General features: G+C 37.7%; 7 protein-coding genes and 1 long non-coding RNA gene across 9 annotated transcripts; 2 read left to right on the top strand and 6 right to left on the bottom strand.

Annotated features, from left to right (window-relative positions):
• LOC149709303 (uncharacterized) lies at positions 1-6,797 on the top strand. Its single transcript, XM_089864655.1, has 9 exons — positions 1-191; positions 438-512; positions 652-733; positions 798-890; positions 1,956-2,087; positions 2,804-2,925; positions 3,001-3,095; positions 3,216-5,030; positions 5,993-6,797. The coding sequence occupies exons 1-9, from the start codon at positions 106-108 to the stop codon at positions 6,382-6,384; spliced, it is 2,892 nt and encodes a 963-aa protein (XP_089720781.1). The 5' UTR covers positions 1-105; the 3' UTR covers positions 6,385-6,797.
• A 71-nt stretch (positions 6,798-6,868) lies between these two features.
• On the bottom strand, positions 6,869-8,868 carry LOC149709304 (Na(+)/dicarboxylate cotransporter 3-like). The gene is made up of 4 exons (XM_089864009.1): positions 8,498-8,868; positions 8,075-8,236; positions 7,868-8,005; positions 6,869-7,021 (listed from the first exon to the last, which is right to left on the bottom strand). Exons 1-4 carry the CDS (start codon positions 8,696-8,698, stop codon positions 6,869-6,871), a joined length of 654 nt encoding a protein of 217 aa, XP_089720135.1. The 5' UTR covers positions 8,699-8,868.
• Positions 8,869-8,946: 78 nt separating this feature from the next.
• LOC149709305 (Na(+)/citrate cotransporter-like) lies at positions 8,947-10,562 on the bottom strand. Its single transcript, XM_089864010.1, has 5 exons — positions 10,166-10,562; positions 9,788-9,928; positions 9,604-9,723; positions 9,468-9,530; positions 8,947-9,070 (listed from the first exon to the last, which is right to left on the bottom strand). Exons 1-5 carry the CDS (start codon positions 10,435-10,437, stop codon positions 8,947-8,949), a joined length of 720 nt encoding a protein of 239 aa, XP_089720136.1. The 5' UTR covers positions 10,438-10,562.
• Positions 10,563-18,086: 7,524 nt separating this feature from the next.
• LOC149709306 (calcium-dependent protein kinase 1-like) lies at positions 18,087-18,413 on the bottom strand. The gene has a single exon (XM_089864011.1). It carries the CDS (start codon positions 18,411-18,413, stop codon positions 18,087-18,089), a length of 327 nt encoding a protein of 108 aa, XP_089720137.1.
• Positions 18,414-20,113: 1,700 nt separating this feature from the next.
• On the bottom strand, positions 20,114-22,970 carry LOC149709307 (uncharacterized). Its single transcript, XM_089864659.1, has 2 exons — positions 21,447-22,970; positions 20,114-20,641 (listed from the first exon to the last, which is right to left on the bottom strand). Exon 2 carries the CDS (start codon positions 20,624-20,626, stop codon positions 20,198-20,200), a length of 429 nt encoding a protein of 142 aa, XP_089720785.1. The 5' UTR covers positions 20,627-20,641; positions 21,447-22,970; the 3' UTR covers positions 20,114-20,197.
• A 265-nt stretch (positions 22,971-23,235) lies between these two features.
• Positions 23,236-24,636, bottom strand: LOC149709308 (uncharacterized). 2 transcript variants are annotated; one of them, XM_089864657.1, is made up of 2 exons: positions 24,493-24,636; positions 23,236-23,813 (listed from the first exon to the last, which is right to left on the bottom strand). In XM_089864657.1, exon 2 carries the CDS (start codon positions 23,802-23,804, stop codon positions 23,334-23,336), a length of 471 nt encoding a protein of 156 aa, XP_089720783.1. In that variant the 5' UTR covers positions 23,805-23,813; positions 24,493-24,636; the 3' UTR covers positions 23,236-23,333. The 2 variants fall into 2 exon arrangements, with proteins under 2 accessions (XP_089720783.1, XP_089720782.1); XM_089864656.1 differs by lacking the exon at positions 24,493-24,636 and adding an exon at positions 24,397-24,435.
• LOC149709309 (uncharacterized) lies at positions 23,687-25,315 on the top strand. The gene is made up of 2 exons (XR_016381336.1): positions 23,687-23,827; positions 24,005-25,315. It is a non-coding gene; the product is annotated as an uncharacterized LOC149709309 (long non-coding RNA).
• Positions 24,874-26,355, bottom strand: LOC149709310 (uncharacterized). The gene is made up of 2 exons (XM_089864658.1): positions 26,218-26,355; positions 24,874-25,470 (listed from the first exon to the last, which is right to left on the bottom strand). Exon 2 carries the CDS (start codon positions 25,458-25,460, stop codon positions 24,969-24,971), a length of 492 nt encoding a protein of 163 aa, XP_089720784.1. The 5' UTR covers positions 25,461-25,470; positions 26,218-26,355; the 3' UTR covers positions 24,874-24,968.
• Positions 26,356-27,971: the final 1,616 nt, after the last annotated feature.

Here is a 27,971-nt window from a genome sequence, read left to right on the forward strand (position 1 = left end):
TGTACTTTGTAACTTTGTTACTTGGTCTGGGTCAGTGGTCTGGGCTTCTCCAAAAATTTAAGTTGCTAATATTAATTAAAATTAAGTTAAATTATATTGCACGAAATGGATAATCCAAAAAGAATAAAAATTGATAACGTTGAAGAAAGTGTTCTGCACCTTTCGCGTAAAAAACATTCTAAACGAAAAAAGTAAGTTTTTATTTAATTTCTTTGTCCAAGGCTTATTGCGGAACTCGCGTAGATTTTTTATTCAGCGTGAAATAAATTGTAAAGTTATTAGTTATAGTAGTTAGGCCTTGGTCAATATTTTTAATTTGGATTTATTTGAGTAATGTAGCAGCAACTATGAATAGATATGAATAAATATGAGTATATTAGCGCGATTGACAAATTTTTGAAAAAGAAATTTAGAATTTCGATGTTTTTTATGTGCAGGCGAAGTAAAAGGCGGTTGCTGAAATTGAAATCCCAGTTAAAGGATTGCTTTGTTAAACTGACGCCATTAAGCAGGTTAATAAAATTTTGATAAAATGTTGGAATGTCGTTTAGCTCAAAATAGTCTCCTAATTTAGAATTAGACCCTCGACCACTGGTTATTTATTATTAATTTAGGGTTAATTTATTTTTGCAATCGTCTAAAACTCTATAGGGAAATTGTTGAACTTTATGAACCGAAATTAGAAAATGTTGATGATCAAGACGCGAGTTCAGAAGAATTTGAAATTCAAGAAGTATAAATAGATTTTTACATGGATTGCATTGATAAATTAACATAAATTGTGTGTCCCTAACTAGCTTTTCGCAGAATGTGATTTAAAATATGAAATTATGAAAAAAGACGCTGAAATTAAAACGTTGAATATCCTATTGGATAATGAAAAGTTGAAGGTACGTTTAGTTACACAATGTTTCGAGTCTGAATCATGGTATTATAAAGTGCAGGGTTGCCATATGCCAGTTAATTTAAAAAATGGGTTTTAATGGAAAAGTTCAGGTGGAGTAATATTATGCCTTAAAAGAACGGCCTTTTTCTAATTATAAATGGGAAATAGTTAAATAAAATCTCTTATTTCAATATAATTAGCATTTATTTAGTCTTAAAAACGAGGACTTCTGCTAAATCGAACCTACCTTACCTCTCAGAATTCGACCAATCCCGTTTGGTGTAAGAGGCTCGATTTACAATGGGTTCTATGGGCGATTTTGAGTCAAAAAGGTTCTATGACATTTTGCTATATGGGACACCCTATACAAGTTATCGTACATTGTAGTGTTTTACGGATGACCCCTTAATGTCTCTTAGTTTCTTACTTAATTCTAAGTGGTCATCTCTAAAACACTCAAATCAAAGCTTGTTTCGGGTAAAAATTAGGTCAAAATAGCATTCAACTTTTTAAACTCAAAATCGCCCTTGAAACCCTCTGTACCTCGGTCCAAAGCCCACGGAATTAATGGAGGCCTATGCATGCTATCTCGGGAGTAAGGGGACCGGACCTTCTCTCGCGTGCGTTTCCCGCCAAAAACATTTTGGCGCCAAAATACGTAACACAGATAATTTCTGTGTTTTTAAGGGTATATTTTTAAAAAAATATTAGTAAAAATGTTTATATGATTATGAGAATCATAGCAAAGAGCGACAAACCGCTCTGTGACAGTTTTTGGCGAATTCAAAAAACCTATAATTAAAAAAAAAACATCGAGGCATGCATGGACGTGTTTGGGCCTCTATTAATTCGATAGGCTTTGCTCGGTCCTCCTACCACCATGAAGAGTTCTTAACAATGACAACGTTTGACTTATAAAAATGCCAGGGAAATATTAGCAGAAAATACCCATGGAAAGCCTTAAAAAATTTGGAATTTTGATTGTATGGCAACCCTGAAATAAAACATTTTCATTTGACATTGAAGTTCAAAATTCGATAGTCATTTTTAAACGTTTCTGTCGTTTTAGTACGAAACCTTAGTCAAGGTATCAAATAAAAATAAATTAAAAAAATCACTTTTGATCGAGAAACTTAAAGATGAAATTGAAACATTAAACCAAATTAGTGATGCACTTGTTGAAACGATTGAGGAACTGAAAGTAAGTGTAAACAACACGTGACAATAGATTGGGTATCAAAAACACGTGATAGAAAATATTTCTATCGTAGAAGCAAAATTTCATAGATAAAAATAAAAAGTATACTAATTAGCTTGCTCGTGACGTGTAATTTGAGAGACCCCCTTTTACCTCTCAGAAAAGGGTCGACCCCCGCTGCGTAGTACAGGGAACACGCGTGAATAGGCTCATACGGTACCAAGAATTAACGTTTCGATCGCCACCATAGAGTAATATTTTCTACAAAGCTTTGACCTTCAAAAAAGCCTCTTCTCTTATTTCGTTGGTTCGTGTTGGGGTTGATTGGAGGGTCGTTTGCTTATAATTTTACATGGCGTCTACAGCCCAAGGCTTAGAACTGTGAATAGGCTTATACAGTACCAAGAATTCACGTTTGGATCGCCTTCACAGGGTACTATTTTCTACAAAGCTTTGACCTTCAAAAAAGCCTCTTCTCTGATTGGTTGGTTCGTGTAGGGGTTGATTGAAGGGTCGTTTGCTTATCATTTGCCAGTAACATGGCGTCTACAGCCTAAGACTTAGAACTGTGAATGAAGTATACTTTTTGGTTTTTATCTTTGTTCTTTTACTAATTGACGTTTTATTTCTAAATCACGTGACACGGATGTTACCACCAATCTAGACTTTCTCAAAGCTAGTGTAAAATATTAGTTTTGAAATTTTTTGATTTGAATTAGGATGAAAATAAGCGGTTACGTCAAACAATAATTGATTCGAATCATACTAAAGACAAAAATAATGTAACTAAATCTCAACTAACAAACTCTAATGCTGAAAATTTGCTAGTGAAATTTGATAGGTAAGGTTTTTGCCGAATGCTACTTAAGATTAAACTTGTATTACTACCACATTTACAATATATATATTTATATAGTTTTGAAAGTTTAAGACAATATCTTAATGAAAAAAATTCTGGTTCGAGTCTTGAGCCGCTAGTGCAGGTGAAAAGTGAACCACCAGATGAACTCGGTAAGTCAACTTATTAACCTACCTGATTGAAACGTGGCATCGTTATCTAGGAGTTAGAATCTGAAACTTTTCTGGCAACTCGGAATTTATACGGTTTCGGCATTTTTTATTTGCTTCAAGATGCAGCAGCACCTTTACCAGTCATTAACGTCAAAGTTGAGGAAGACACGGACTCCTCGGAATTCGATTTCAATTCGCAAGAAGATATTAAACCCGTGTTTATTCGTGAACAATTTACATTTCCAAGTATCGATAGCTTCCAAGTTGATAAAATTATTGTGCCATTATGTGTCACAAAACACGAGGCAAACGTTCAAGAGCAAGAAAAATCTACGGATCGATTAGAATCGGTAGACGAAGATAGTGAAGGTAGCGATGAAGACATTCCATCCAATCTCGCCCTGAGCGCAAATAAAACAACTTATTGTAGCAAATTAATGAACACTTCCGCGCCTTCTTCGTCTTGTAGTTTTGAGTCATGTATATATGCAAGTAGTTCTGAGCAAATCGCAGTGAACGACGAGTCCTCCATTATTACTAAACCATTTGAAAGCAAATCTTCCAATACTACAAATGCTCAGCCTTGTTCAACACTAAGCACATCAAAGGCTAAGCCTTGTTCAACACTAAGCACATCAAAGGCTAAGCCTTGTTCAACACTAAGCACATCAAAGGCTAAGCCTTGTTCAACACAAAACACTTCAAATGCTAAGCCTTGTTCAACACAAAACACTTCAAATGTTCAGCCTTGTTCTACACAAAAGACTTCAAATGCTAAGCCTAGTTCTACACAAAACACTTCAAATGTTCAGCCTTGTTCTACACAAAAGACTTCAAATGTTCAGCCTTGTTCTACACAAAAGACTTCAAATGCTAAGACTAGTTCCACACGAAGCACTTCAAAGGCTAAGCCTAGTTCTACACAAAAGACTTCAAATGCTAAGACTTGTTCCACACGAAGCACTTCAAATGCTAAGCCTAGTTCCAGACGAAACACTTCAAATGCTAAGCCTAGTTCCAGACGAAACACTTCAAAGGCTAAGCCTAGTTCCACACAAAACACTTCAAATGCTAAGCCTAGTTCCAGACGAAACACTTCAAAGGCTAAGCCTAGTTCCACACGAAACACTTCAAAAGCTGAACCTTGTTCCACACAAAACACTTCAAAGTCTGAGCCTTGTTCCACGTTAAACAGTTCAGTTGTTGAGCCTAGTTCTACACAAAACACTTTAAATGCTAAGCTTAGTTCCACAATATACACTTCAAATGCTGAGCCAAATGATGAGCTTTGTTTCACAATAAGCACTTCAAATGCTGAGCCAAATGCTGATCCTTGTATCACAATAAGCACTTCAAATGCTGATCCTTGTTCCACAATAAGCACTTCAAATGCTGAGCCTTGTTCCACTATAAACAATGCAAATGCTGAGCCTTGTTCCACTATAAACTATGCAAATGCTAAACGTTGTACAACACCAGACAAAGACTTAACCCAACCTCATTCAATCTTAAACCACAACTCAAGTGATTCGGAAGTTTCATTAACTTGTAATACTTCAGAAACGTTTTGCACATCAACGGACAATGTCTCGAGTTCATCTAAACATAATTGTGCTTCAGTACCTTTAACGCTTGATCCGAATGTGCTGCCAATTATAAAAGAACACAGTTACTTCAGCAAAGTTCAATCAAAGACAATAGGTCAAAATCAATCGACAACTTCTAAAGCAAATCCTTTCGAAGTAACGCGTGTTCAAATAAAGGATGGTAAGATTGTTTCTCAAACAACTTCACGTCCTCTCGAATATTCGGCAATTGCGCAAAGTCTTAGTAAAGACTCTATAGACTCTATACAAGTTAAAGATGGTGATATTGTAGTAGTTCCCGTGCCGTCGGTATCAAAATCAAATGGGGGTTTAATGCCCACTTTTCCTGGTAAGTTATAGTGATGTTAACCGGACGTACAATGCGTTATGTAGGGGCTTGTGAAGAACCACGTTTTCGAGTAGTAGTATTTCTGGGCAATTCTACAGTCACGTGACTGAGCATAGAACGACTCGGCGAAAAGATTTAATGGAAATGCCCATGCACTGATAACGCTACGAAATGCAAGCATTATTATCCTTTTATTGAGGGTTTGAAATTTTGAATGCAAACTGGGTCCCTAGAAGGGTCCTCGGTAAGGGCGGGATTAGTCAGCTTTCATAACGTGATAAATCATTGTAGGATTGAGGTAGTTCTGACAGGGTTCATACAAACCTGGAAAACAGGGAAAACCTGGAAAAATCAGGGAAATAAATAGTTGACAAAAACCTCAGGGAAAACTCAGGGAAATTTCGAATTTTTAGTAAAATTCAGGGAAATCAGGGAAATTTGCGTCAAACAGGGGCCAAGTAATTAAGCTAAATGTTCATAAACATACCCTCCGTAGGATTAACATTACACTATACATTGGAGGCTCGTAACTCTGGTTATATTAGAGATACGGGGAAGTCCTTTCAGTATGTCATAGTCCTACTTGTCCACCCCCCTCCTTCGTTAACATTTGCTCCATAGGATACTCCGTATACGGGAAAAACCTGGAAAACTCAGGGAAGTATATGGGAAAAAACCTGGAAATCTCAGGGAAATTGGTTTTCCAAAAGTTGTATGTACCCTGTCTGAGGTGACCGAAGGGGTATTGGGGTCAAGTCACCTCCGTCGGAAAGGGGAAATTGCGCCTGTAGAGTACGATCGCTGATATGTGTCACCAAGAAACTTGGCTTGCAGGGGTGCGTCACGCTCCTGACTAGAGCTCTAATTGGTTGAAGATAAGCTTGATATAGGCCCCGCCCCTACATAACACATTTTACATCCTTTAAAACCCAGTAATTAAAGAAAGATTTTTTTGTTCGTAGCGTTTTTAGCATTGAAAAATCTTCGCTTGTTATACCACTGTGATACGTGTCCATACAGCTCAATTAAACAGAGCAAATTCTTGGAACATTTGGAACAGCATGTCCATGCTGAACGTTACGAATGTCAATTTTGTTTAAATAAATTCAAGGAAAAGAATATTTTTCTCGATCACCAGCGAGAACACTATGAGAGAGTGTATAAGTGCGATTTATGCAGTTACAGAGGCAATGAAAGTAATCTCATTAAGCATCGTCGTTTGATTCACACGCCTGAAAGGCCTTTCGAAAACGACGAGTGTAGTTTATCCTTCGCGAAAGAGATTCAATTGGTTGATCAGGAAAGAGAACACACGGAACTGGTAAATGAAGAAATTATTGATGATCCGTCGTAAGAGTGATGGTCAGCGTGGTTAGAAGACGACAACTTTTCCCTCAATGAGGAGAGCTCAAAGGTCCCATTGAAATGGAGAGTGGGAGCTTGACCATAGGGGAGATCTTTTGCCATCTTACCCTTCAGGTGGTTTAGTAGGTCTGTGCTCAATAAATATTCGAAATTTATTGCGTTTAAAATGTAAAAAGGTTGTTTTTGTATAAATTAAAATATTCCTAAAACCTTGTTCGTTTTTGAAATGAATTTATTTTCCTTTTTACTCTCCCTTTTAATCATGGCTTAACATTTATGTTTAGCGTAATTATTTCTTATCTCTCATGATTTGTAAATACGGTCCTTCATTATAATTTATTACTTTCATCGATTTCAATTCGATTAATATGTATTTTTAAATAAAGGAATTTTATACTGAAAGTGTTTTTTCTGAATTAAAGCAAAATAATTTCATAGTTTCAGTTTGTAAAAATAATTTTATTAAAAACGTTTTACGGTAAAAATGTTGTATTAGTTGCGTTTGCGTAACGTAATTCTAACCAGTGTGGAATTTCGTGGAATGAAAATAACGCATTGCCCAATGAATTAGCTAGTCCGTATTGAACAAGAAAAGCGAACAAGTTCATGAAAAATCCAGGAACGGCCTAGAAAGATTTGTTCTTATTGTTAGTAACAAGGTGAACAATAAGTTACTCGTGAGTGTTTATAAATAAATTCATGGCACAGTTCAATAATGTCAATTGTACCATGAAAGCAATATCGACTGACGTAGTACAATTGTATCAAAAATAATATCGACTGACGTAGTACAATTGTATCAAAAATAATATCGACTGACGTAGTACAATTGTATCAAAAATAATATCGACTGACGTAGTACAATTGTATCAAAAATAATATCGGCTGATGTAATACAATTATATCATAAAAGTAATATAGACTGACGTAACACAGTTGTATCATAAAAATAGTATCAGCTGACGTAATAATCTAATTATTCTTTGTTATTATGCATAAAACATTGGAACACTCGTCAATTTTCTGAACTATTATTGCTAAGTGCAACACTTTTTTTTATGAAGTTTTCGTATATTATTAGCTAACGCCTAGACTGAGACGATCTTGATAACTGCATTTAGTGAAACAGTTCGAAGTGTAGTTAAAGACCAGTTTTTCTACACTTACACCATAATTAACTATAATTTAACCCATAAATGTTGGTTATTTTAATTTCTAACTCTTATTGAAGTATTAATCGATTAAAATGAAATGGTTTCCGTTGTTGACTATTGCTAACTAACGGGTCTGAATGTAAGAATCGAACCAAAAAGGTTTGCCCGAGAAAGGTGTAATTAAACAGCACAGCCATAATCGTATCAAATGGTGTTGTACAGCAGGCGGGTAAATACTCAATGGCTCGATAAATAAGAATGGCGGATCTAACATTTTACTCAAATCTGTTCCACCTTGCATTGCTTTAAATTACTTACCATTTCAAGCATCGCTATTTCCCCTTCTTGTGCCGCAACTGTGTTTGGAATCGTGGCTACTGGTAACATGAACGCGTAGGAGGTCGATACGGCTGCGGGTAACATGAAATACAGAGGATTTACGTGAGCCGACACCGCCTGAAATTAAAAACAAATTTAAACTTTTAATAAAGTAATTTCCTAACTTTGCTTAATTACTAAAATTACCAAATTTCCTATGATCGGAAGGAATACTAATACTACTAAGAGACTGCTGGCTACTTCGGTGATGAATGTGCAAGTTAAACACAAAACCAGTAGCAAAATTTGGGGGTCGTAGTCGCTAGTTCCTTGAAAGAGTTCGCTCAAGAAATAGGTTATTCCGCTTTTCTATTAGTAAAAAATTTAATTTAACCGGAATTAATCGATTTTTACTTAATAGCTTTTCAAACATTCGATTTTTAATTTAATCGAATGAGAGTTAGTATTCGAATAATATCGTCGATTAAAACGTTATTTTCGTAGTAATCCCTATATGCGCCCGACGTTCATTAAGCTTTTACAATACTTAACATAATAACAATAAGTTATTGCAGAAGTGCTACAGTGGTTACTATGTTACTTGTTTTGTAGATTACATTTTAAACTTACTTCCAAAATTCCAGAAAGACTTAGAATACCGCCAATAACGAGAATTATTCCAAAAGGCACTTGTTTCTCGAGCTCTTTCCAAGTGAAAAGTCGATCACCCGTTAGTTTCTTAGGATTTTTCGGTAGTATCAATAGCAAGAATACAGCCAAAACTAACGGAGTAGCCTCCTTAATTTTCCTACAGTAATTACATTTCAGCATAAGTTTCAAACAGCAACCTCCAATAGGCCTTTTCAAAACGTCTATGGGCTTGGAAAAACTCCACGCGCATTTTAAGGTAATAAAAGTGAGCACCTCAGGCTTTTAGCGCGAGTTATTATTGCGTTATCAGGCTAGCTTATTATAAACTTAAAAATAGCGTAACTGCGCCAGTGCTGGTGCAAGAATTGTTTGGCAAAACTGCCATCGGGCCATTCATCCCGTGGTTTTTTGGAAAAAACCTATTGACATTATTTTAATACTAACACGCCATTTCCAAGTGTTTCTTCCCAACCGGTCACAAACGACGATGACTTAAAGATGAACAGAAAAATAACAAGAAGGCTTGTCATTGCAACGCAAACTTCCTTGTAACTACGAGAAAGAAAGGTAGTCAAATCCATTTAATGAAGGTACCTCTCATAATATGTAAATGTTAATGTTAGAAAATTTGTAAGGAAGTTACACGCTTCTGTATAGGAATTAAATGAGTAGTCGCAAATACCTATAATTGTGGCGATGAAGTCAATCCATCGTATTCCCGATGCGTGTGCCAAGGCCTAACGGGCGTTTTTTTAACTGACAATGGGTAAAATAACACGTATTTTTGAACCAGATTTTCAGTTAAGAACCGGGCGTTAAGCCTTGGCACATGCATCGGTAATAAGGGGGATTCTACTTCACCCGATATCGGATCACAAAGGCCTAACGTAGTGCGTTAGGCAAGCGTTCCGAATACATGCTTTTGTTTGTCCGCCTATTAAATACTTACGTCACTGGATCCGTTTTTAGAACTTGGCAATCACTTTTCAGGTTTAGTGGGGCCTCGCGATTTCTGTAAAAGTTATTAGACTTATTAAGAACAAGTTAAATGGTTGGAAAACTATAAGAAAAAGATTTCAACTTACTTTGGTTTTATGAAAAACCACCACAAGACAAGAACACCTATTACTACATCAATAACCATTGATACAACACCGTAAATTAGAAAGTTCGCAAAAGTCAGTGTCTTTTCATCCGGAAATTCTCTAGTGAAATGATTCAAGTTTCAAGAGCGAATTTTATAAGGTTGTTGATTAAATCATTAGTTACCTGCCTACAACATCCACGAGAATTATATTACTAATTGAACCGATTAGAGTTGCAGCCCCACCAACATTAGCTCCATATACAACTGATAGTAATGTTGCTTTAAACAAGCGTTTTAAGGCATGCGGTGTTTCAGGATCTCTTCTGAACGAAAAGAAATTTTATTATCCTAGTTAACGGTAAGGGCAAATAAAAATTGCATAAAGTAAGGCCATTGGTAAATGAAAGACTTCCGTAGCGCCAGGAATACATAAAGAGTATAATAAGAACCATTGTGCCCCATATCTCCCACATTAATTTAAATGCGGTGTTTGTGGGCCGGACATGAGTACCCTCCGTTACGAGTCAAGCAGAAACACAACTTAATTTGCGTGGAATTACTTTTCATTTACGTCGAATGTTGAGTTTGAAATGATACTCAGTTCGGTTTTTACGAGATCCGTGGTTGACGCGTTCTTGTCGAAATCATTTACTGTTAATGACGCAGCGTTTTTTTCGAATTCCCTAAATTGGGCCTTGGCTATGGTTATCATCATGGAAGTGACGACCGTGTTTGAAAACCACATGCACATTAAGGCCGCAGTCATCGAGTAAGCCATAATAAGTCTGTTAGGAATAGAGACTCGTGTTAAGTCTGATAGAACAGATTGCATCGAAGGAAAGTTCACCTAAAAGGACTGTTTCCTGCGAACTTTAATACGTTGGTAGCTATACGTTTACTTAGCCCACTTTCATCGAAAGTCGCTGCAAGAATCCAACCTCCAAATAATAGCAGACCAATGTCCTAAAATTGCGTTATGCATTTACACCAATTAGTTAAATGAGATGCGTTAATGAAGGTTTTTTTTTCGAGAGAAACATTATTTCCGACAACCAAACTGGTTATTTTTCAAAATATTGCCATGCTGAGGTAATTTACGGGTAAATTAACATGGTAAAATTAAGGTATGATTCAAATCGAAGTAAATTACCGACACATCTCTACTTACATTCATATAAAATTGGGAAACTTCCTCCGTACTCATGATGTCGAAAATAGGAAGAATGATCACGGGCAAAAGGGAAGTGACAGGCATTGGAATTACTTCCGTAACCCATAGCGTTACCAGCAAAAGCATAATGTAAAAACATTTTGTTTCCTGCAAAATCCATCAGGTAATTGATTTATAAAAGTAATTTTGCAGGATTTAATTTGTTTTAATGCCCAAAACCATTAGTAAAAATCAAAAGAGGCCCTCTTGAATTTTTTTTAGAGGCGTCACTTTTTCGCGCCATTCCAACTCTGTGGTTTTGGCGGGAAAACGCGGATGAATACATGATAAAAAATAATAGTCTCCTCTGTAGTATGCTAGTGTAGGCAGTTCTTACTTGAATGTTATTGTTTGATACGTTAATGTTGTACTTTTCTCTCAATAATAATTTAAAACCACCTACGCTAAGATAACATGTAACTAAGTTTATTGTTATTAGGTTTAAAATGAATGGCATTTGTAGCCTAGATAGTGCATCTGAATATTTCAAAGTAATTTTTCTTTTGAAAAGAGAATACCAGGAAATATTTTCTAGCCTCAAGAATAGTGGGACGATAACGGCATTCTCAAAATGATGCAAGAGAAGTATGTAAACGAAGCAGCAAAACCAATTGACTCAGATTGGGGAGTATGGCTTTTTCCCCCGAATCAGTGGGAGATTTAGTTAATGTTCTAAGTGCAAAGGAAATTGTGCAGGAACATTAAGTGATGAAAGAATAGTGGTATTGGTGAACCCATTTTCAAATTATAAGTCTAATGGAATTCTCAACGATATTGTGACAATTCTACATTGGATTGGCTCAGAATTACTAATCCACTTAAAGCACCGTTTAAACCTAGGTGCCTGACTCGGGGAAGCAAATAAATGGACTCCACAAAGCTCACAGTGACAAATTGTATGTCCTGTTTTTGAATTACAAAGTTTATGAGCATACTTACAGTTGTGTTGTAAAAAGCTACTATTGGTATTGAGGCACCCACTACAACCAAAACGATCAAAATCTTAACCAAGGACTGAATTTTACTAAAATTAAACATTGAAAACTTATATTATGATTTTTTTTAAATAAACTGTATACACCAGTTGGGTGCAGTAGCTTTTACAACTCCTCACTGGCTACCACTAACCCCTATGTACAAAAGACAACTAACAGAAACAGTAATTGAGTTTACAAATTTAAGAATCATTCAAGTTTGAAGCGATATCAATTTTTCTATCAGTTATTTTAATCCATTGCTGGGATTTAGATAATTATAGTTCTTCGTACGCAAGGTAAAAATATTTTAAATCCCATCGTAATCTCGAAGGAGATATCAACCGGTTTAACTTTGAAAATCCAATCATGGATCTTAGACTCTATAGGGGATTGGAAGCCCCTATATAAAAACCGTACAATGCAGAGCAAGGCGATCGTTAGAATTCTAGTGTATCAAGGTTATACTAAATTAAATTTCAGCGTAGTGTTTGTTTGTTTGTTTTTTTTGTCTATGAAGGAATTTCCACACTAAGCCTGTGGCTTGTTTACAGGTGGGTCCTTTTACAATTCATAGTGTAAAGCTTGATGTGCAGGGGAGGTAAATGGATGGTTTTTTCCGGTATATCGAGGTCACAGTTCATTTCAAAGAACTCACAGTTTAAATAGGCTCATTAAAAATTCCTTAGTACTATTTAAAGCCAGGCGTGTTTTTAGGGGACGTAATCGAGGATCTGTATTTTTCTGGTATATCAAGGTCATTCTAAATTTCAAAGAATTCATTGTTTAAAGCTCAATGAGATATGTTACTCCTGAACTGACTGTGCAAAACAGGGCTGTGAAATAAGGATATTTTTTTTTAAATTGGCCATATGGCCAGTAAAGCCCAAACACCCTAATTAAATAATCTGGATATTGACCACTTAAAATGGTTAATCTGGGAACGTTTTCAATTAATTAAGTGGCCATAAGGCCAGTAGACCTCCGAGTACTTAATTATTAAAGTGGCCCAGTAAATTTTTAAAGTGGCCCAGTAAATTTTTAAAGTGGACATTTGTCCAGGGCCACCGTCTTATTTCTCAGCCTGGAGAAAATATTAAACAGACTCACTTCAAAGGCATGGCCGGAAATAAGCACAGGGCACTGGACATTGTCCAATAAAATTTTAAAATGTCCCATAATTTTTCTAAAAACTAAGGGGGTCACTGGGCATTTTGACCAATAAACTTTTCGTAGTTTTGATGGCTTAACTATGAAGATATGACAGTATTTTTGCACACTCCAGTGGACAATGTTCTATAATTTTTTCAGTCAAAGGTGGTGTCACTGGACACATGTCTTATAAGAAGTTTTCTTTATTTCCTGCCCTGTTCAAAAGGGGGAGACGCAGTGTCGTCTGCTCTATATTGGGTTAAGATGGAACATCCAAAGACGTTAGATGGGGCTTAAATGTTACCCTCCGCCAAGGAACTTTTTTTTCAAGCCACATTTAACGTATTGTGTGTCTTACGACTATAAGGTAAACAAACACCAGACACTATTACATTTTTCCAGTCCTCTTTAAAAATATGACGTCCATGTTGACTACAAATAAAAAGTCGAAAAGTTTTCAGATTGATTGTTAAGAAGAAATGAAAACATAATAGTTATTGTAGGAATCAGAGGATTTTAGGATTAAAGATTTAAGGAAACAATATTGTGTTGCGACATAAAAATACGTCATTTACTATCTCTGGAGCAAGTTGTGCATAAATTTCTACCATTTACGTAACGTAAATATAATTTAAATCCATGATTATAATTGGAATTAAATAACGGGTGATTTCAACCGAGTCAGAGATTAAGACGGGTTTTATCATAAGCTTCGAACGATCCATGCGACGGAAAATGTAGATTTGGTTATATAACTAACTAATGGAAACTAGCTAAGCTACCGTTCGTTGCTCGGGTGTTTTAAAGGGAGGGTGAAAAATTAAAATAAAGTGATTTTCGTCCCGTCGTCTACTCATTTTAAGACTAATCTGCATAGTGAAACAATCAGGAAATACCTCCGAGTGATTTAAATTTATTCATCAAATTCGTAGATCATTTGAAACTTATACACCCCTGCCGCCTTGTTAGCAAAATCTGTGAGCACTGGTAGACGGAGACTCGGAGAGACCAAATTCTCTCAGCCCCCCCCCCTCCCGTTTCAAAACCCGTACCGCTTGATCCTATAGTTCCGCACATGCGCAACAGAGAGAGAAATTATTTACAACTTACGGCCGAGGCTTAGCTCTATTGCGGTTGTTCGTGCTTGGCTCGTGCAAGCATGGAGGATGTAACGCATCACGTGACGTTTGGCTCTTCGTCTGTGCAACAAAGTAGGTTCGCGCATGCGCGTGAGAAACAGAAACGACTATGCCTTTCAAGTTGTTTTCCCCCTTCTCTCTCTCTGACTTTCGTTGGTCTACTTCCTCCATGGCAAAATTTACGTAAATGTGAAAGCATCTATACATGGATATTATGTTTAAAATACATATTTTACTTTGCAACTAATGCCAAGTTTGAATTCTTTCTTTCCGAAAGCCTAGTATTGGTGTCGACGAGCTTCTCAAACGATCATGAATTGAAATTAACACTAAACTGAAGAAGTTAGCGAAAGTATTCTTCCAAAGATCCTAGGGAGTACGTTTACTCGTCATAAGCAAATTTTGCCTCCTGCTAAGCCTTGGCGAACCAATCTTTATAATACAATGATTTTCGTTTCATACAATGTTCTAAACACAACTTTAACCAAGATTAAGTAAATAGAACGGCTGTGTGACCAATTTATAAACCTTCAAGCGAGTCAATTGTGCACTGCCATGCACGATTTGATTTATGAAAATTCGCTGACTAGAACGATATTCAGGATACGGTTTATCCACTCGATGGCAATATGCTTTTGTGGGAAAAACCTTCGTTTTATCGACTTATCTTTCCGTTTCCGTCTTGTATTTTTTGGACCTGACGACACTAATACCACCAATGTTTATTTGTCTCTTTATTATATCAACGGTTACATTACGACACAAAGTATATCAGATCGCGTTATTAATTATTTCTGTATAAAATTGTATTATAGATTAATAATCCATTTCAGCTCGAGATATTTTGCCATCTTTATTGGAATCTATCTTGTCAAATTCTTCCTTTACTTTAGGCGTGTCTTTCTCGGACCATCCGTGAGTTTTAAAGCACCATTCCTTAACTTCGGGAAATTGCAAATGTCCGTCCTTATCTTTATCATGCTGCGCAAAAATTTCGTCCAAATGCGTCTTAGAATTTTTCCCTCCCTCTGAAACATCTCGCTTTTGACGGGGACATGAATTAGAGCACGCTCCCTCATGACAAGTGCCTCCTCGGCAAGCGCATCCGAAAACGTTGCACGGTCCTGTGCCGCAAAACGGAGTTCCTTCGGAGCAATCGCCGCAAAGGCCGCTGTTAGCACCTCCGGCAGTCACGATGCTGCACGTTTTAGTACAACAAACGCAATCCGCTAAGTCTCCCTTCAAAACCAAGGTGAGGAATGCCATGAACAAGAAATGCTTCATCATTTTCAGCATCTTCTGTATTAAATTGGAGGCGCCGTGTTAAAGCTTTGAGAAGTGTCCATTCGGCCCTAAAGGCGTGTTCAGACTAGTATGGCACGCCAAACAGGACATAGTTCAGCTTTATGTTTAGATATAATTCAGGATTTTAAAATATAATTCAGGATTTTTAAATATAATTCAGGATTTTCAAATATAATTGAGGATTTTTAAATATAATTCAGGATTTTTAAATATAATTCAGGATTTTTCAAATATAATTCAGGATTTTTCAAATATAATTCAGGATTTTTCAAATATAATTCAGGATTTTTCAAATATAATTCGGGATTTTTTTAAAATAATTTAGAATTTTTTTTAAAAAAATGACGAAAATATTACGCCAACGTTACACTGAATTAAGAACCTAACCTAACATTTAAAAATCCTGAATTATATTTAAATATCAGCATAAGGAAATTATACTCTCTCTCTAAGGGCCCAAGATTCTATGTTACGGATGAAATGTATGTATGTCCGATTTGGTTAGCCATCCGTCTCATCTCAAGTGGTATAATAATTGTATAGCCTAAACAGAGGCCGAGCGCATTCGCTGCAGAGTAACCCGGCATTGAACATTTTTCCCTCCTTCAAAGATTTCTCACGACAGCTCTTCGTGATTTTTACTAAGCGCGAATTTACCTCTTGTGTCTGAGAGAACTGGGGGGTTCTGGAAATTCTCTTACTTATTTTTTCCCCTCAGTCCTTCCTCTCTCGCGTCTCGCCACTCGCCTCCCCGCCTGTTTTAGTTTGATTCCCAACCGCTTGGGAGCGTTATCTCAGAGCTCGCCTCTAGACCACGACCGGCTTAGGATATCGGTCGTGGCTGATTTTGAAAATTATTTTTCTCTCTCGCGAATTTCACGAAAAATTCGGAAGGAGCCCCTATACAAAATCTACGTCACATCTAGCAGAACTAGATGTTTTTAATAATAGATGCGCTTGGGCCCTTAGAGAGAGAGTATAATTTCCTTATGATATCAGACTGAATTATGTCCTGTTTGGCGTGCCTTACAGATCATAAATATAATAATAATATAATAATATTTTTAATAATAATATATATAATTATGAATACTTACCAATACTTTCTACCTAAAAGAATTGATGTCCGTAACAGTTTGATGGAGTTAATGCATAATTTGGATTTATATAGGAAATTTAATATTAGCTGATTCTGTATATTTTTTGCAAGGTTGCTAGATTGTTTACGTATTTTCTTTTCGTCTGATTGAAAAGTTGCACCTTTGAACATTTAGCGTTATAAAATGGTACCTTTGATTCTAGACACTACTCTAGACATTCACGAAAAGAGGAGAGCATTTTGTTCTCTCTCTGGTGCAATCTCGTGCAGATTTCTAATAGCAGAAGTGAGATGAGACTAGAAGTGAAGGGCTCTAGCATTGATAGTAGATCCTGGCACTAGTGAACAAATTTGAGGATTTTATGCCGCTTCCCACGCGCCTACACTACTGAGCAAAAAATTGGTCGAGTTCCAAAAACATTTCCTATCCCCTTCCCCTCAACCTAAAGCGGCCGAACACGGACGCGGCTCCTTGAATCTAGTTCGGCCGTCTACCACCGCGAGCGTCTCACGTTTTGGAGTGAAAATTCAGAAACCGCTACTAGAGGGCCAACCGTTCTTGTGTTATCAAGAATATTCACTTTCGCCGAGTGAAGAATTTGGTTAGCTCAATACTTCTAGTCTCATACCACTTCTGCTAATAGCGAATTCCAGTGAACTGCTCTGAGATATTTCGTCATCAAATCCGACTAAGATTTTCTCAGTTCTACGCCTCATTTCCGGAGTGGTTTTCCATTTTTTTCGACAAATTTCATACCGATTTACCGATCAATACCTACTGATCTGTCTTTTAATACAGATCGATTCCGAGCAGAACTCGAGCCGAGCCATGCCCAATGGAAGACGTGAATCTGAGGGAGAGGTGATCTAGATCTACAAAATGTTTCAGAGCACTCTGAGAGTGCGCTGAGCAGTCTAATGTTATTCGCTATGAGTTAATGGGCGTTCTGATCTACTGCTGACTCTATGTGCGAACGTGTATAATAAAGTTTAACTGTTAGTGGTGGTTGCCCTTAAAACGACTTTCGCATAATTGTTTTTGACTAGGCTATTTTTTTTGTACGTAAACATTTGAATATAATAGCTTTGTTTTTCCATTTCATTATGCCAAATCTGATAAGTGTTTCATAAATTAAAGAGTGTGTTATTTGGGTCAGACTTGAATGAAAAGTGTCAAAGAACATTAGGTCTGTAACATCTAGTGGTGGGCCACCTAACATTGGCCCTTGGTCACATGTGGAGTAAGACATATCAGCCTGCCCATCTTGTTAAGACCATTTCAATAGCCTCCTATCTAAAAACGTTAACGAGCCTTTATCTAGCAGAAGTTACTGTACCTTTAAAGGTAGAAGTGTGCCTAAGCTGTTAATGTAAAACTTTTCAAAGTGTAATATCGGAAGAGTGGACATTTTGAACAATGCCTCTAGGCAACGGTGTTAGCTTGGTACGAATAGAAGAATTATAACCTGTGCTATTACGCATTGAACTACTTTGCTACTAGTCAGATAATTTTTTTTACTTATATGGATAAATCATATTTTATTTATAGACAAAGGATTTCATTTTACTATTGAGGGTACAAGATCGAACCAATTAACAATATTAATTAATTTCCTCTCGAGTCAATTTCCCATCCTTATTTTTATCTATTTTATTAAATGCATCTCTGATTAAATCGTCGTTTTCGGAGAGCAATTGTTTTAAGAACCATTCCTTGAACTCGTCAAAATCCAGAGTACCGTTACTGTCTTTATCTAATTCTCCAAAAATGTTGTCCATACGCTTCTCCGAATCAGTATCTTCTCCTTCGGCATCGCGACCTGTCGGACAACAGTTTCCCGTTCGACAACCTCCTGCACAAGCGCATCCAAAGGCGTTGCATGGACCGTGACCGCAGAATGGAGTCGGATTTGTGCAATCACCGCACATATTGCCTTGACCCTCGCATCGGAAACAGCACGCGCTTTCCACAAATTCTTCTTTCAACAGAAAGATCAGCAATGCCAGCAGTAGTAAGTGCTTCGTCATTTTCGTTCATACGTCTACATTTTAGAAAGTGCAATATTAAAATGACGTAATTAAAAAAAACCTAATATCGTGTACTTTCTATTTATAAATTGGACCAGAATAGAAAGGAAATGGGCACAAAGAAGGGACATAAATCTAGTGGCGTGAAATGTCTAGTAGACATCAATATTTTTTACGTCCCTACCATCGTGCTTATCTTTAAACATTGTTGTGATAATTCGAATTGCCATGTTATATTACAATAATAATATAATCTTACTTGTGCCGCGCTCACGGTTTACGAGATTCGGAATAGACCACTTCGATGTTACTAAGAGGGAAAAACCAGGGGGTAAAACTTTGCTTTTTTGCGCCTGCGCTGTAGGCTTGGGGGATTGTGAGAGTGCGTAGAGACCGACAAGGGATCAACCCCCTTTTTTTACATCGAAAGGATCTATAGGCCTTTTAAAAGGTCCCCTATACAAGAAATGTACGCGGGGAAGAAAACAAAGAAATATACTTCGTCTAGCCGCACGCCCCTGGTGATAAGTCATTTTAAAAACACCTATGCTAGTTCCTTGAAGGAAAGAGGGATGGAGCTGTAACCTCCAAACCTATAACGTAGCAATCTGTACTCCCACCTACGGAACGGCAACGAAGTCCTCCCTGCATCCTCAGTGTTTAGGTATAGGGTCGTACGGTACGGAAACGTAAATGATGCCCCCTGTCTTAAAAAAAACTAGTTCTCATGCAAATACAATGGCGCGACGCTTCAACACTACCGAAGGGTAGGAATATGCCCAAGTAGTCCAGCATCATCAACAACCGCTCCATTTTACCTCTTTTCTCCGTGCTAGTACTTACCAATATTTTCCTGCTGCTGTTATTTGTGTAAGCTGGGTATGTAATGAGTGTCGTTGGTGTCGTAGTGGTTTCTTATTCAGTTTATTGAACGTTCAGCTGACTTGGTATGATTTTAGCAATTCCAGAGCTAATCGCGATGTATAATAATAATTGAAGCTATTAACGAAATATTATAGCAATAAAAATCTAAACGCTTTTTACTTAGAAATCAGCGCGGAACCATTAAAGTCTTAATTGGACTTCAATATGCCTCAAAAATATAACGAATTAATTACTTGGGTTTAATGTTCAATATAATATTGAACTTAAAACCATCCTTATTTTTTTAATTGCATTTAATCCATAATAAAATAGTATATACTGTATCACTTCCCCTTTAAAACAGTGTCACTTTACCTTTAATTCTATATTTTTAAACTAAAAGCAAAATTCAAGGTTTTGTAAAAAAAGACACAAAGATATATGTTTAGGGTATTTTAATTTGACAGTGAAATTTTTGGACTTCTCGTACCATTTGGTACTAGCCTACTAGCTTCTATGGAATCATAGTCTTCTACCATTGTCCCCAAAAGAATATGTTTTCCAAGAAGCTACCTAGATTACAAGTTCAGACCCCCATTAATATGCCCCAAAATGAAAAATCGAACTGCAACAAGGTACTATTTTGGTTTCCTTTGTAATTTAAATAGGCCTAATCATAAGTGGGTAATATGACCTACTTCTGGCCTAATCTAGCTCCTGCTTTATGAGCCACAACGAGCGTTAATAAGTCAGATCTTTTATTTGTAGACAAAGGATTTCATTTTACAATTGAAGGTACAAGATCGAATCAATTTACAATATTAATTTATTTCTTCTCTAGTCAATTTCCCATCCTTATTTGTATCTACTTTATTAAAAGCATCTTTGATTGAATCGGCGTCCCTTTCGTGGAGTCCTTGTTTCAAAAACCATTCGTTGAATTCGGGAAACTCCAGAGCACCGTTACTGTCTTTATCAAATTCAGTAAAAATTTTGTCCAAATGTTCCTCTGAGTCAAAGGCTTCTCCATCGGTATCGCGACCTGACGGACAACAGTTTCCCGTTCGACAACCACCTCCACAAGCGCATCCAAAGATGTTGCACGGACGATACCCGCAATACGGAGTCGGACCAGTGCAATCACCGCACAAATTACGGCGATCATCGCACACACGGCAGCACGCGCTTTCCACCAAATCTTCTTTCACGATGAAGATCAGCAATGTCAGAAATAGCAAATGCTTCATCATTTTCGTTATTAATTTCTATATTTTGATAAAGTTTAAATTTACAGTGGCGTAATTTTAACAGGGACGAGCAAAGCAAATACATTCGTCGTTTTCCCTCTACCTCAAAAAATTCTCAGATCCTAATTTAAGTCCCCCTTTGTGTTCGTATTTAATCAATGAATTCAGATATTAAATTGAAATTTCGAATTATCTTGATACACCAGAATACTAATCCCTCCTGAGTCCTTGCTTAAAGGGAGGGTGAAGTAGAAAATCAAGTGATTTTTTATCGATTCTTCTACTAATTACAAGACCAGTCTGCATAGTGAAACATTCAGGAAATGCTTCCGAATGATTTTAAATTTGAAATTAGGTTCAGATTTTATGGATAATTTGAAATAAGGACCTCCGACCAATCGCCCTGCCTTTTTATTAACAAAATTCTCGTCGCACGCTCCATGTCTCGCTCCACGATTGTCACGTCGCGCGCCAATTTTATCAAGTCTCGTGAAAAATTTCATTCAACACGGAACGTGCCACGAGAATTTTGTTAATAAAAAGGCAGGGCGTTACGCGATTGGTCGGAGGTCCTTATTTCAAATTATCCTTAAAATCTGAACCTAATTTGAATTTTAAAATCATTCGGAAGTATTTCCTGAATGTTTCACTATGCAGACTGGTCTTGTAATTAGCAGAAGAATCGATAAAAAATCACTTGATTTTCTACTTCACCCTCCCTTTAAGCACGTCATGGGTTTTGTATAAATGACCTAGCTTTCTTATAATTTATAGCAGTTATATAATCCAAAGCTGGACTAAGTCCTTGAACTACAATACTTACCAATATTTTCTGTTCGAACGTTTGTATTTATAATGCTGCTTTTGTTTCAGTGCCGATTGCTTATATAATGAACCCCGTTATGGCATTTTTGCGCTTTGTACTTCTAACGAAGTATTCAAATAATATAGCTGACTTTGTATTGTATGACTTTAGCAATTATTATATCACATTAAAGCTATTTTCCAGATATTATAGTAATAAAAAGTAACTTCTTTTATTTTAATTGAGAATACGATACTTAAAAGTAATAGCCTTGATTGGACTTCAATATACTGTGGAAAAACCACGAATAGGGTAATGCCAAGTCTGCATTCTTTCATTCCGAAGATTGCTTACTATTGCTGTCGATGAGCTTCTCAAAGGACCATATAAGGACAAAATAAAATCGTAATCTATATCTATATAAATCAAAGTCCTGACTGACTGATAATCAACGCCCAGCCCAAACCGCTTGCCCTAGAAGGCTTAAAAATTGCAGGAACGTTACTCATAAGTAGTAGGCGCGTACTAAGAAAGATTTTTCCAATCCGCCGCCATCTTAAAAATGGCGCCCAGAAATGTAAAACAATCTTCTCTACGCAACAAAGTCCGCGCGTTTCAACCGATTTCGCAAATATTTAGTACACTGGTTTCCTTTAACCTATAGACGGGCTGAATGGTCCTTCGGGCTCGATTTGTTGCCATCTTTTTAAATGGCGGCCAAAAACTTAAAAATCCTTCTTTATGGAATAATGTCCCCGTGAAAAGTAATAAAAAATGCATCCCTAGGGGCTGACGGGCAACGCCATGCGCTTCGCTCCTAGGGTGCTACAAAAATATTAGTCATCAGTAAAATCTACCCTTTCTTTATAACTTTTTGATGGAAGTTCATATTACACGCGAGCGACGCCGCGAGTAACAGCTAGTTAATAATAAACTGAAGCTGTTAACAGATTAAAGCGAAAGTATTTTTCTACCGAAAGGTCTCGAGGAGGGAATAGACACAGATAGGGAATTCGTTGATACTATTTATGTTCAACGCACTACTTTAACCAATTTACAAACCTTTAATTAGTTTACTTAGCCATGCACGATGTGATTTATGAAAATTTCCTAACAAGAACAGTATTCAGTTCATGGTTTATTCATTCGATGACAATATGCAATTGTTGGAAAACCCTCCTAAATATTTCCGTCTTGTGTTTTTAGCCTTGACGACACCATCGTTTCTATGCGTATTTACAGAAATATATTACCTTACACGAAGTTCACTTCAATAATAGACAGTTTAAGCATCCCCTATACGCGGCGTACGTGTAGCCACCTTTGACAATGCATCGGTCTAATGCACTGTGGAAGGTAGCTACACGTACGCGTTTAGGGGATGCTTAATCTGTCTAATGGTTAGTACCGTGGACATCATCTATGAAGAGAAAACCCGAAAAAAACTTTGCAAGAGTGAAGAGGCGTGAATTTTATCCCCCTCCCCACGCGCGCTAGTCGCGAAGAGAAACATTTTTCCTGTAGAGAGAGAACTGTGATAAATGGCCACTGTCAAGATAATCTGACGTTACCTAGAAACGGCCGGATTCAACTGTATTTCGCGCAAGTGAGAAGCCGCTGCATAAGATACAACCATGATACGATTGTAAGAAAACCGGTTTTACGCTTATTTTTCTCACTACGCGACGCTAGTGTTTTTATTTTCACCTCTCTGCCTCGCTGTTCGGGAGGAACGGTACCGTTTCTAGCCAGCAAAAATACTTCATAGATGATGGCCGGCGCGAGGTAGGGAGAAGTGAACTTCATGTAAGGTAATATATTTCTGGTATTTATTATATCAAAGGTTACATTACGATACAAAGTATATAAGATCGCGTTACTGATGATTTAAAAATATATTATAGATTAATCATCCATTTCATCTTGAGATATTTTGCCATCTTTATTGGAATCCATCCTGTCAAATTCTTCCTTTACTTTAGGCGTGTCTTTCTCGGACCATCCATGAGATTTAAAGCACCATTCCTTAACTTCGGAAAATTGCAAATATCCGTTCTTATCTTTATCGTACTGCGCAAAAATTTCGTCCAAATTCGTCTGGGACTCTTGCTCTCCTTCTGCAACATGTCGTTTTCCGCGAGGACATGAATTAGAGCATGCACCCTCGTGGCAACCGTCTCCTCGGCAAGCGCATCCAAAAACGTTGCATGAGCCTTTGCCGCAGTACGGAGTTCCTTCGGAGCAATCGCCGCAAATGCCGATGTTAGCACCTCCGGATGAAATGCGGCTGCACGTTGTACGACAACAAAAGGCCTCTGCAATGTCTCGCTTCAAAAGCAAGGCGAGGAATGCCACGAAAATAAATTGCTTCATCATTTTCAGCGTCTGGAGAAAAAAATGTAAATACCAGGGCGCCATGTTAAAGGTTTGGTTAATTAAGGCTTGATAACCACTCGGCCCAAAAGTCGCTATGAAGATAGTTACTATGAAACTGTTTTCAACCGTTTTGGAAATGAAAATTTTTACTTTTAACCATAGAGATTTTCATAACAATTAAACGATGTTTCATTTAATAGGGATTTCGCCCTCGTCCCAAACTTGTTTAACCAAAACACACTTGTTTTAATGCTTATGGCTATCAATAGACTTTCTCTATCGATAGTGATACTGCAATGGTCAAATCACAAGATTAATAGTAAGCCTCTATTGTAGCATAGCCTTACGTAACCTAACCTAACCCTAACCAAACCAAAAGAAACCTGACCCTAATCTGTGCGGGTATGGGTTATAGTAAAAAATAGTGAACTAAAATTTCGATGTAGAAACAAATGGGCCATAAAAATTGTGGGGAATTGGGCTATGATTCTCGAAAATTGTGCTTAAATGGGCATCCTCGGAATTGTGACAATACATATAGAATTACATACAAACAACTTTCTGAAATTAATATAAGATTTAAAAATTCTACCTTAATAAGTATAATGGTCAACATAAAAAGTTTGGAGAAAAAATTAGAGTAGTAATATTTTAGTATACTCTATAGAAGCAAAACTATCTTACTCACATTTGTAACTTAAGTTGAGTTTCGAGTTGAAAGAGTTATAGCTTTTCTTCCAGAAAACACGAGGTTTTATACTAAATTTGATGCACTCAAGAATCGTTTGAAATTGTTTGTAAGTGACTTGAAATGCTTCTCTCTCCATATTATATTTCGAAATTTTCATTAGAAATTCTTATAGTTTAAAACTTGTTGATAAGAACAAACCGGATGATAAAGACAATTAGAAATAGCTCATTAGTCCATTCATGACTGAAAACGATACATTATTGAAAGTTTTTAAACGTGTCGAGGTAAATTAAAATATCTATTGTTATTTCCTCGTTTAAAGAAAGAAGGAACTGAAGGATAAAGTGGTACATTTTATTAAGTCACAAAGCGTTAGTCTATGATTAAGGAACTTTTATTTGCTCATTCAGAACCATTGTTACATTAAGATGAATTATTCCATGGTTTTAAGGATTATACATATTTGAAACGTTTTATTTGTCAATTTCTTCTCGAGACAGTTTTCCGTCCTTATTTGTGTCCATTTGGGTAAACTCCCGCTTCGTTTTTTCATCGTCTTTGGTAACGTTGTGGCGTGTGAATCGAAAATTGATGGTTTCTGAAAACGAAAATACACCGTCCTTGTCTTCGTCAAACATTTTAAAAATTTCGTCTAATTTCTTCTCGCTGTTAATTTTTGCTTGTTCAGCTTGCGCGGCCCGAATGGCGTCCGAAACTTCAGGGACCGGTTCAACGTCTCGTCGTCTAAGTTTGCAACTGCAATTGCCGGTTCGGCAGCCTCCGTCACAATTGCATCCAAATGCATTGCATGGGCCGTAACCACAGTATGGAGTTGAAATGGTACAATCGTTGCATTTCATTATAGGGAACATAAAGGGGCAACTTGGGGGACAGCAAACACTTTCTACAAAATCTTGCTTCAACATGAGGATCAAAAACACCAACAAGAAGAAATACTTGGACATTTTTAAACAGCTGCAAATCAATTAAACAATTATGTTTATGCAATAATGTAACACGGTGATTTCTAAGAGGTTTCAAAAGACGTTAGTCACACATGCTATGGAACTCTTTGTGTTCGGAATAAATTATATGATCCACGGTACTCAGATTTTTATCTAGCCTAGCTTTCAATACTATAGAAAATTATATTGTGCGCGATTAGATTTTAGCATAGAAATATCCCGGGTTTCTACGTAAATATAAGGTCTTTTTTAAAGAGGATTGTACAATTCGTGATATTAAAACTTGCTTCTCTAATTATTATAACAGAAGTGAGATGAGACCAGAAGTACTGAGCTAACCAAATTCTTCACTCGGCGAAAGTGAATATTCTTGATAACACACGAACGGTTGGCCCTCTGGTAGCGGTTTCCGAATTTTCCCTCCAAAACGTAAGACGCTCGTGGCGGTAGACGGCCGAACTAGATTCCAGCACCCGCGTCCGTGATCCGCGGCTTTAGGTTGAGGGGAAGGGGGTAGGAAATGTTTTTGAAACTCGACCAATTTTTTCTCTCTAGTTTTAGCGCGTGGGAAGCGGCATAAAATTCTCAAATTAGTTCAAAAGTGCCAGGATCTACTATCAATGCTAGAGCCCTTCACTTCTAGTCTCATCTCACTTCTGATTATTATCATAAAGTAAAGAGCTAATTGTAAAGATTAAGTTTGGAAGTTACATTTTAAGGATAGTTTAAATTAAAGAAATTAGTTAAGTTTATTTACATATGGAGACGGCGTCGAGGTTGAAATGGTAATAGCCTTTCTTCCTTCAAACACAGACTTTTATACAAAATTTGGATTGCTCTTTGTAATGTTCTGTTGTCGGTTTAATAATGAGTCATGATTAAACAGGAACCTATTTAATAATACTTGAATGATAGTTAGTAAGAATGATACATGGTAATTAATATACAGTCTGATCGCGAGCCTCGCCAGGAGAGGTCTGCCGGAGAGGTCTGTCCATAAAGTCCCTCGTCCCCAATCTCGTCCCCTTAGCGCCCCCTAACGGCTATAGTTCACAATGTTTATACGCTTCACTACCTTCTCCCCCTTTTTTTTTTTTGTGTTGACGTAAGGTGGTCGCGAACGTGGCGCAACGAAGGCGTGTGAGTAGAAACTAGCGTGGAGCACAATCGTAGTCCAAAAGCTTGGCTGGTGGACGTGTGTTACGCTTCGGACGGTCCGGTAGGATGGGAGTTGGTGTGGCGCTATCTCGCTGAGATGGCACACGCGGTGGTGAATGGGTGAGGTGGCTTCCTGCTGTAGGAACTGGTCTGGCTATAGGTGTTGCCAATATTGGTCGCGCAGGCGTACCGGCTTGACTGCGAACGGCTAAAGGAGTTGGTCCAGGTATGGAGATCGGCTCGAGGGAAAATTCCTCGGAGGTTTCATCGGCGGGTGGCGCTGCATGAGTGTCATGCCATCTGGGAAGCAGTTGGTTGACATGTTTGCGTTCGTAACCTTTGGGCGTCTGTGCCTTGAACATCATTCGTCCTAACGGTTCGAGAATAGTACCTGGAAGCCATTTATGCCCCATGCCATGATTGCGGGAATAAATCAAATCTCCCGACTTGTACGTTTTCTTCTGGTTGTCCTCAACCTTTTGTACTTTAGGGTTGTGCTGGGGATGACATAGGTCAATCCTAGTTAAGATGTTTCGGCCCAACATGAGCTCTGCGGGCGACTTGCCCGACGCGGTAGGAGTCCGTCGATAGTTGATGAGGAAGCGTGCAAGTCGAGTGGCCAGCGTACCTTGTGCGTGTACTGCAAGACCGTGATTAATAATATTCACATCGTGATGCGGCTCTCCTGATATCTTCCTCAAACCAGCTTTTACGGTGCGAACGGATCGCTCGGCTTGGCCATTAGATGCTGGGTGAAATGGTGCCGTCGTCAAATGTTTTATGCCATTCATGGCCGTGAATCTCTTGAACTCTTGGCTGACAAAACATGGACCGTTATCGGTGACTAAGGTCGGCATGATGCCGTATCGAGCAATGTGTGGACGTAAACTTTGGATGACAGCTTCAGTCGACGTAGTTTTCGTGATGTCTAGCTCCATCCATTTCGAATAAGCATCAACAGTGAGCAATATATACTGATTGTCTATTGGGCCCGCGAAATCGACGTGGACCCGCGACCATGGTTTGGATTCACGAGGCCATGGTGTGTGTGTTGCTCGTGGCATGGCGGCGTGCGTCTGACAACTATGACATGACTGAACCTGTCGGGTTATGTCATTATCCATGTACGGCCACCAAATACGAGACCTTGCCACGGCTTTCATCTTAACGATCCCTTCGTGAGATCCATGCAATTCTTTTAGCATTGCTTGTCGATATTTTTCCGGGATGATGACGCGATTGCCCATTAGCAGGATATGCTCTATGTTTGATAGCTCTTCTCGACGGCGATGATATACGTGGAGTGCTTCAGGTAATTTTTGCGCTGGCGGCCATCCCGTGGTTAAGTAGTGG

The sequence above is a fragment of the Phalangium opilio genome, unplaced genomic scaffold, assembly GCF_054372755.1.
Source record: "Phalangium opilio isolate 3A_F unplaced genomic scaffold, DU_Popi_V2 ptg000013l_1, whole genome shotgun sequence".
NCBI lineage: Eukaryota > Metazoa > Arthropoda > Arachnida > Opiliones > Phalangiidae > Phalangium > Phalangium opilio.

Bases quoted from the DNA above. Each gene is read 5' to 3' on its own strand.
- LOC149709303 (XM_089864655.1), top strand. From the start codon at position 106: ATGGATAATCCAAAAAGAATAAAAATTGATAACGTTGAAGAAAGTGTT. The intron at 192-437 runs GTAAGTTTTTAT...TTTTATGTGCAG, and splicing joins AAACATTCTAAACGAAAAAA to GCGAAGTAAAAGGCGGTTGC. The intron at 3,096-3,215 runs GTAAGTCAACTT...ATTTGCTTCAAG, and splicing joins TGAACCACCAGATGAACTCG to ATGCAGCAGCACCTTTACCA.
- LOC149709304 (XM_089864009.1), bottom strand. From the start codon at position 8,698: ATGCTGAAATGTAATTACTGTAGGAAAATTAAGGAGGCTACTCCGTTA. The intron at 8,237-8,497 runs GTAAGTTTAAAA...TTTTACTAATAG, and splicing joins GTCTTTCTGGAATTTTGGAA to AAAAGCGGAATAACCTATTT. The intron at 8,006-8,074 runs GTAATTTTAGTA...TTTTAATTTCAG, and splicing joins TTCCGATCATAGGAAATTTG to GCGGTGTCGGCTCACGTAAA.
- LOC149709305 (XM_089864010.1), bottom strand. From the start codon at position 10,437: ATGCAATCTGTTCTATCAGACTTAACACGAGTCTCTATTCCTAACAGA. The intron at 9,929-10,165 runs GTAATTCCACGC...CTTTTCGTTCAG, and splicing joins ACATTCGACGTAAATGAAAA to AAGAGATCCTGAAACACCGC. The intron at 9,531-9,603 runs GTAAGTTGAAAT...TAACTTTTACAG, and splicing joins TGGTTTTTCATAAAACCAAA to AAATCGCGAGGCCCCACTAA.
- LOC149709306 (XM_089864011.1), bottom strand. From the start codon at position 18,413: ATGTGCGGTGATTGCACAAATCCGACTCCATTCTGCGGTCACGGTCCA.
- LOC149709307 (XM_089864659.1), bottom strand. From the start codon at position 20,626: ATGATGAAGCATTTGCTATTTCTGACATTGCTGATCTTCATCGTGAAA.
- LOC149709308 (XM_089864656.1), bottom strand. From the start codon at position 24,420: ATGTTGACCATTATACTTATTAAG. The intron at 23,814-24,396 runs GTAGAATTTTTA...TTTTTTCTCCAG, and splicing joins TGACCATTATACTTATTAAG to ACGCTGAAAATGATGAAGCA.
- LOC149709310 (XM_089864658.1), bottom strand. From the start codon at position 25,460: ATGTCCAAGTATTTCTTCTTGTTGGTGTTTTTGATCCTCATGTTGAAG.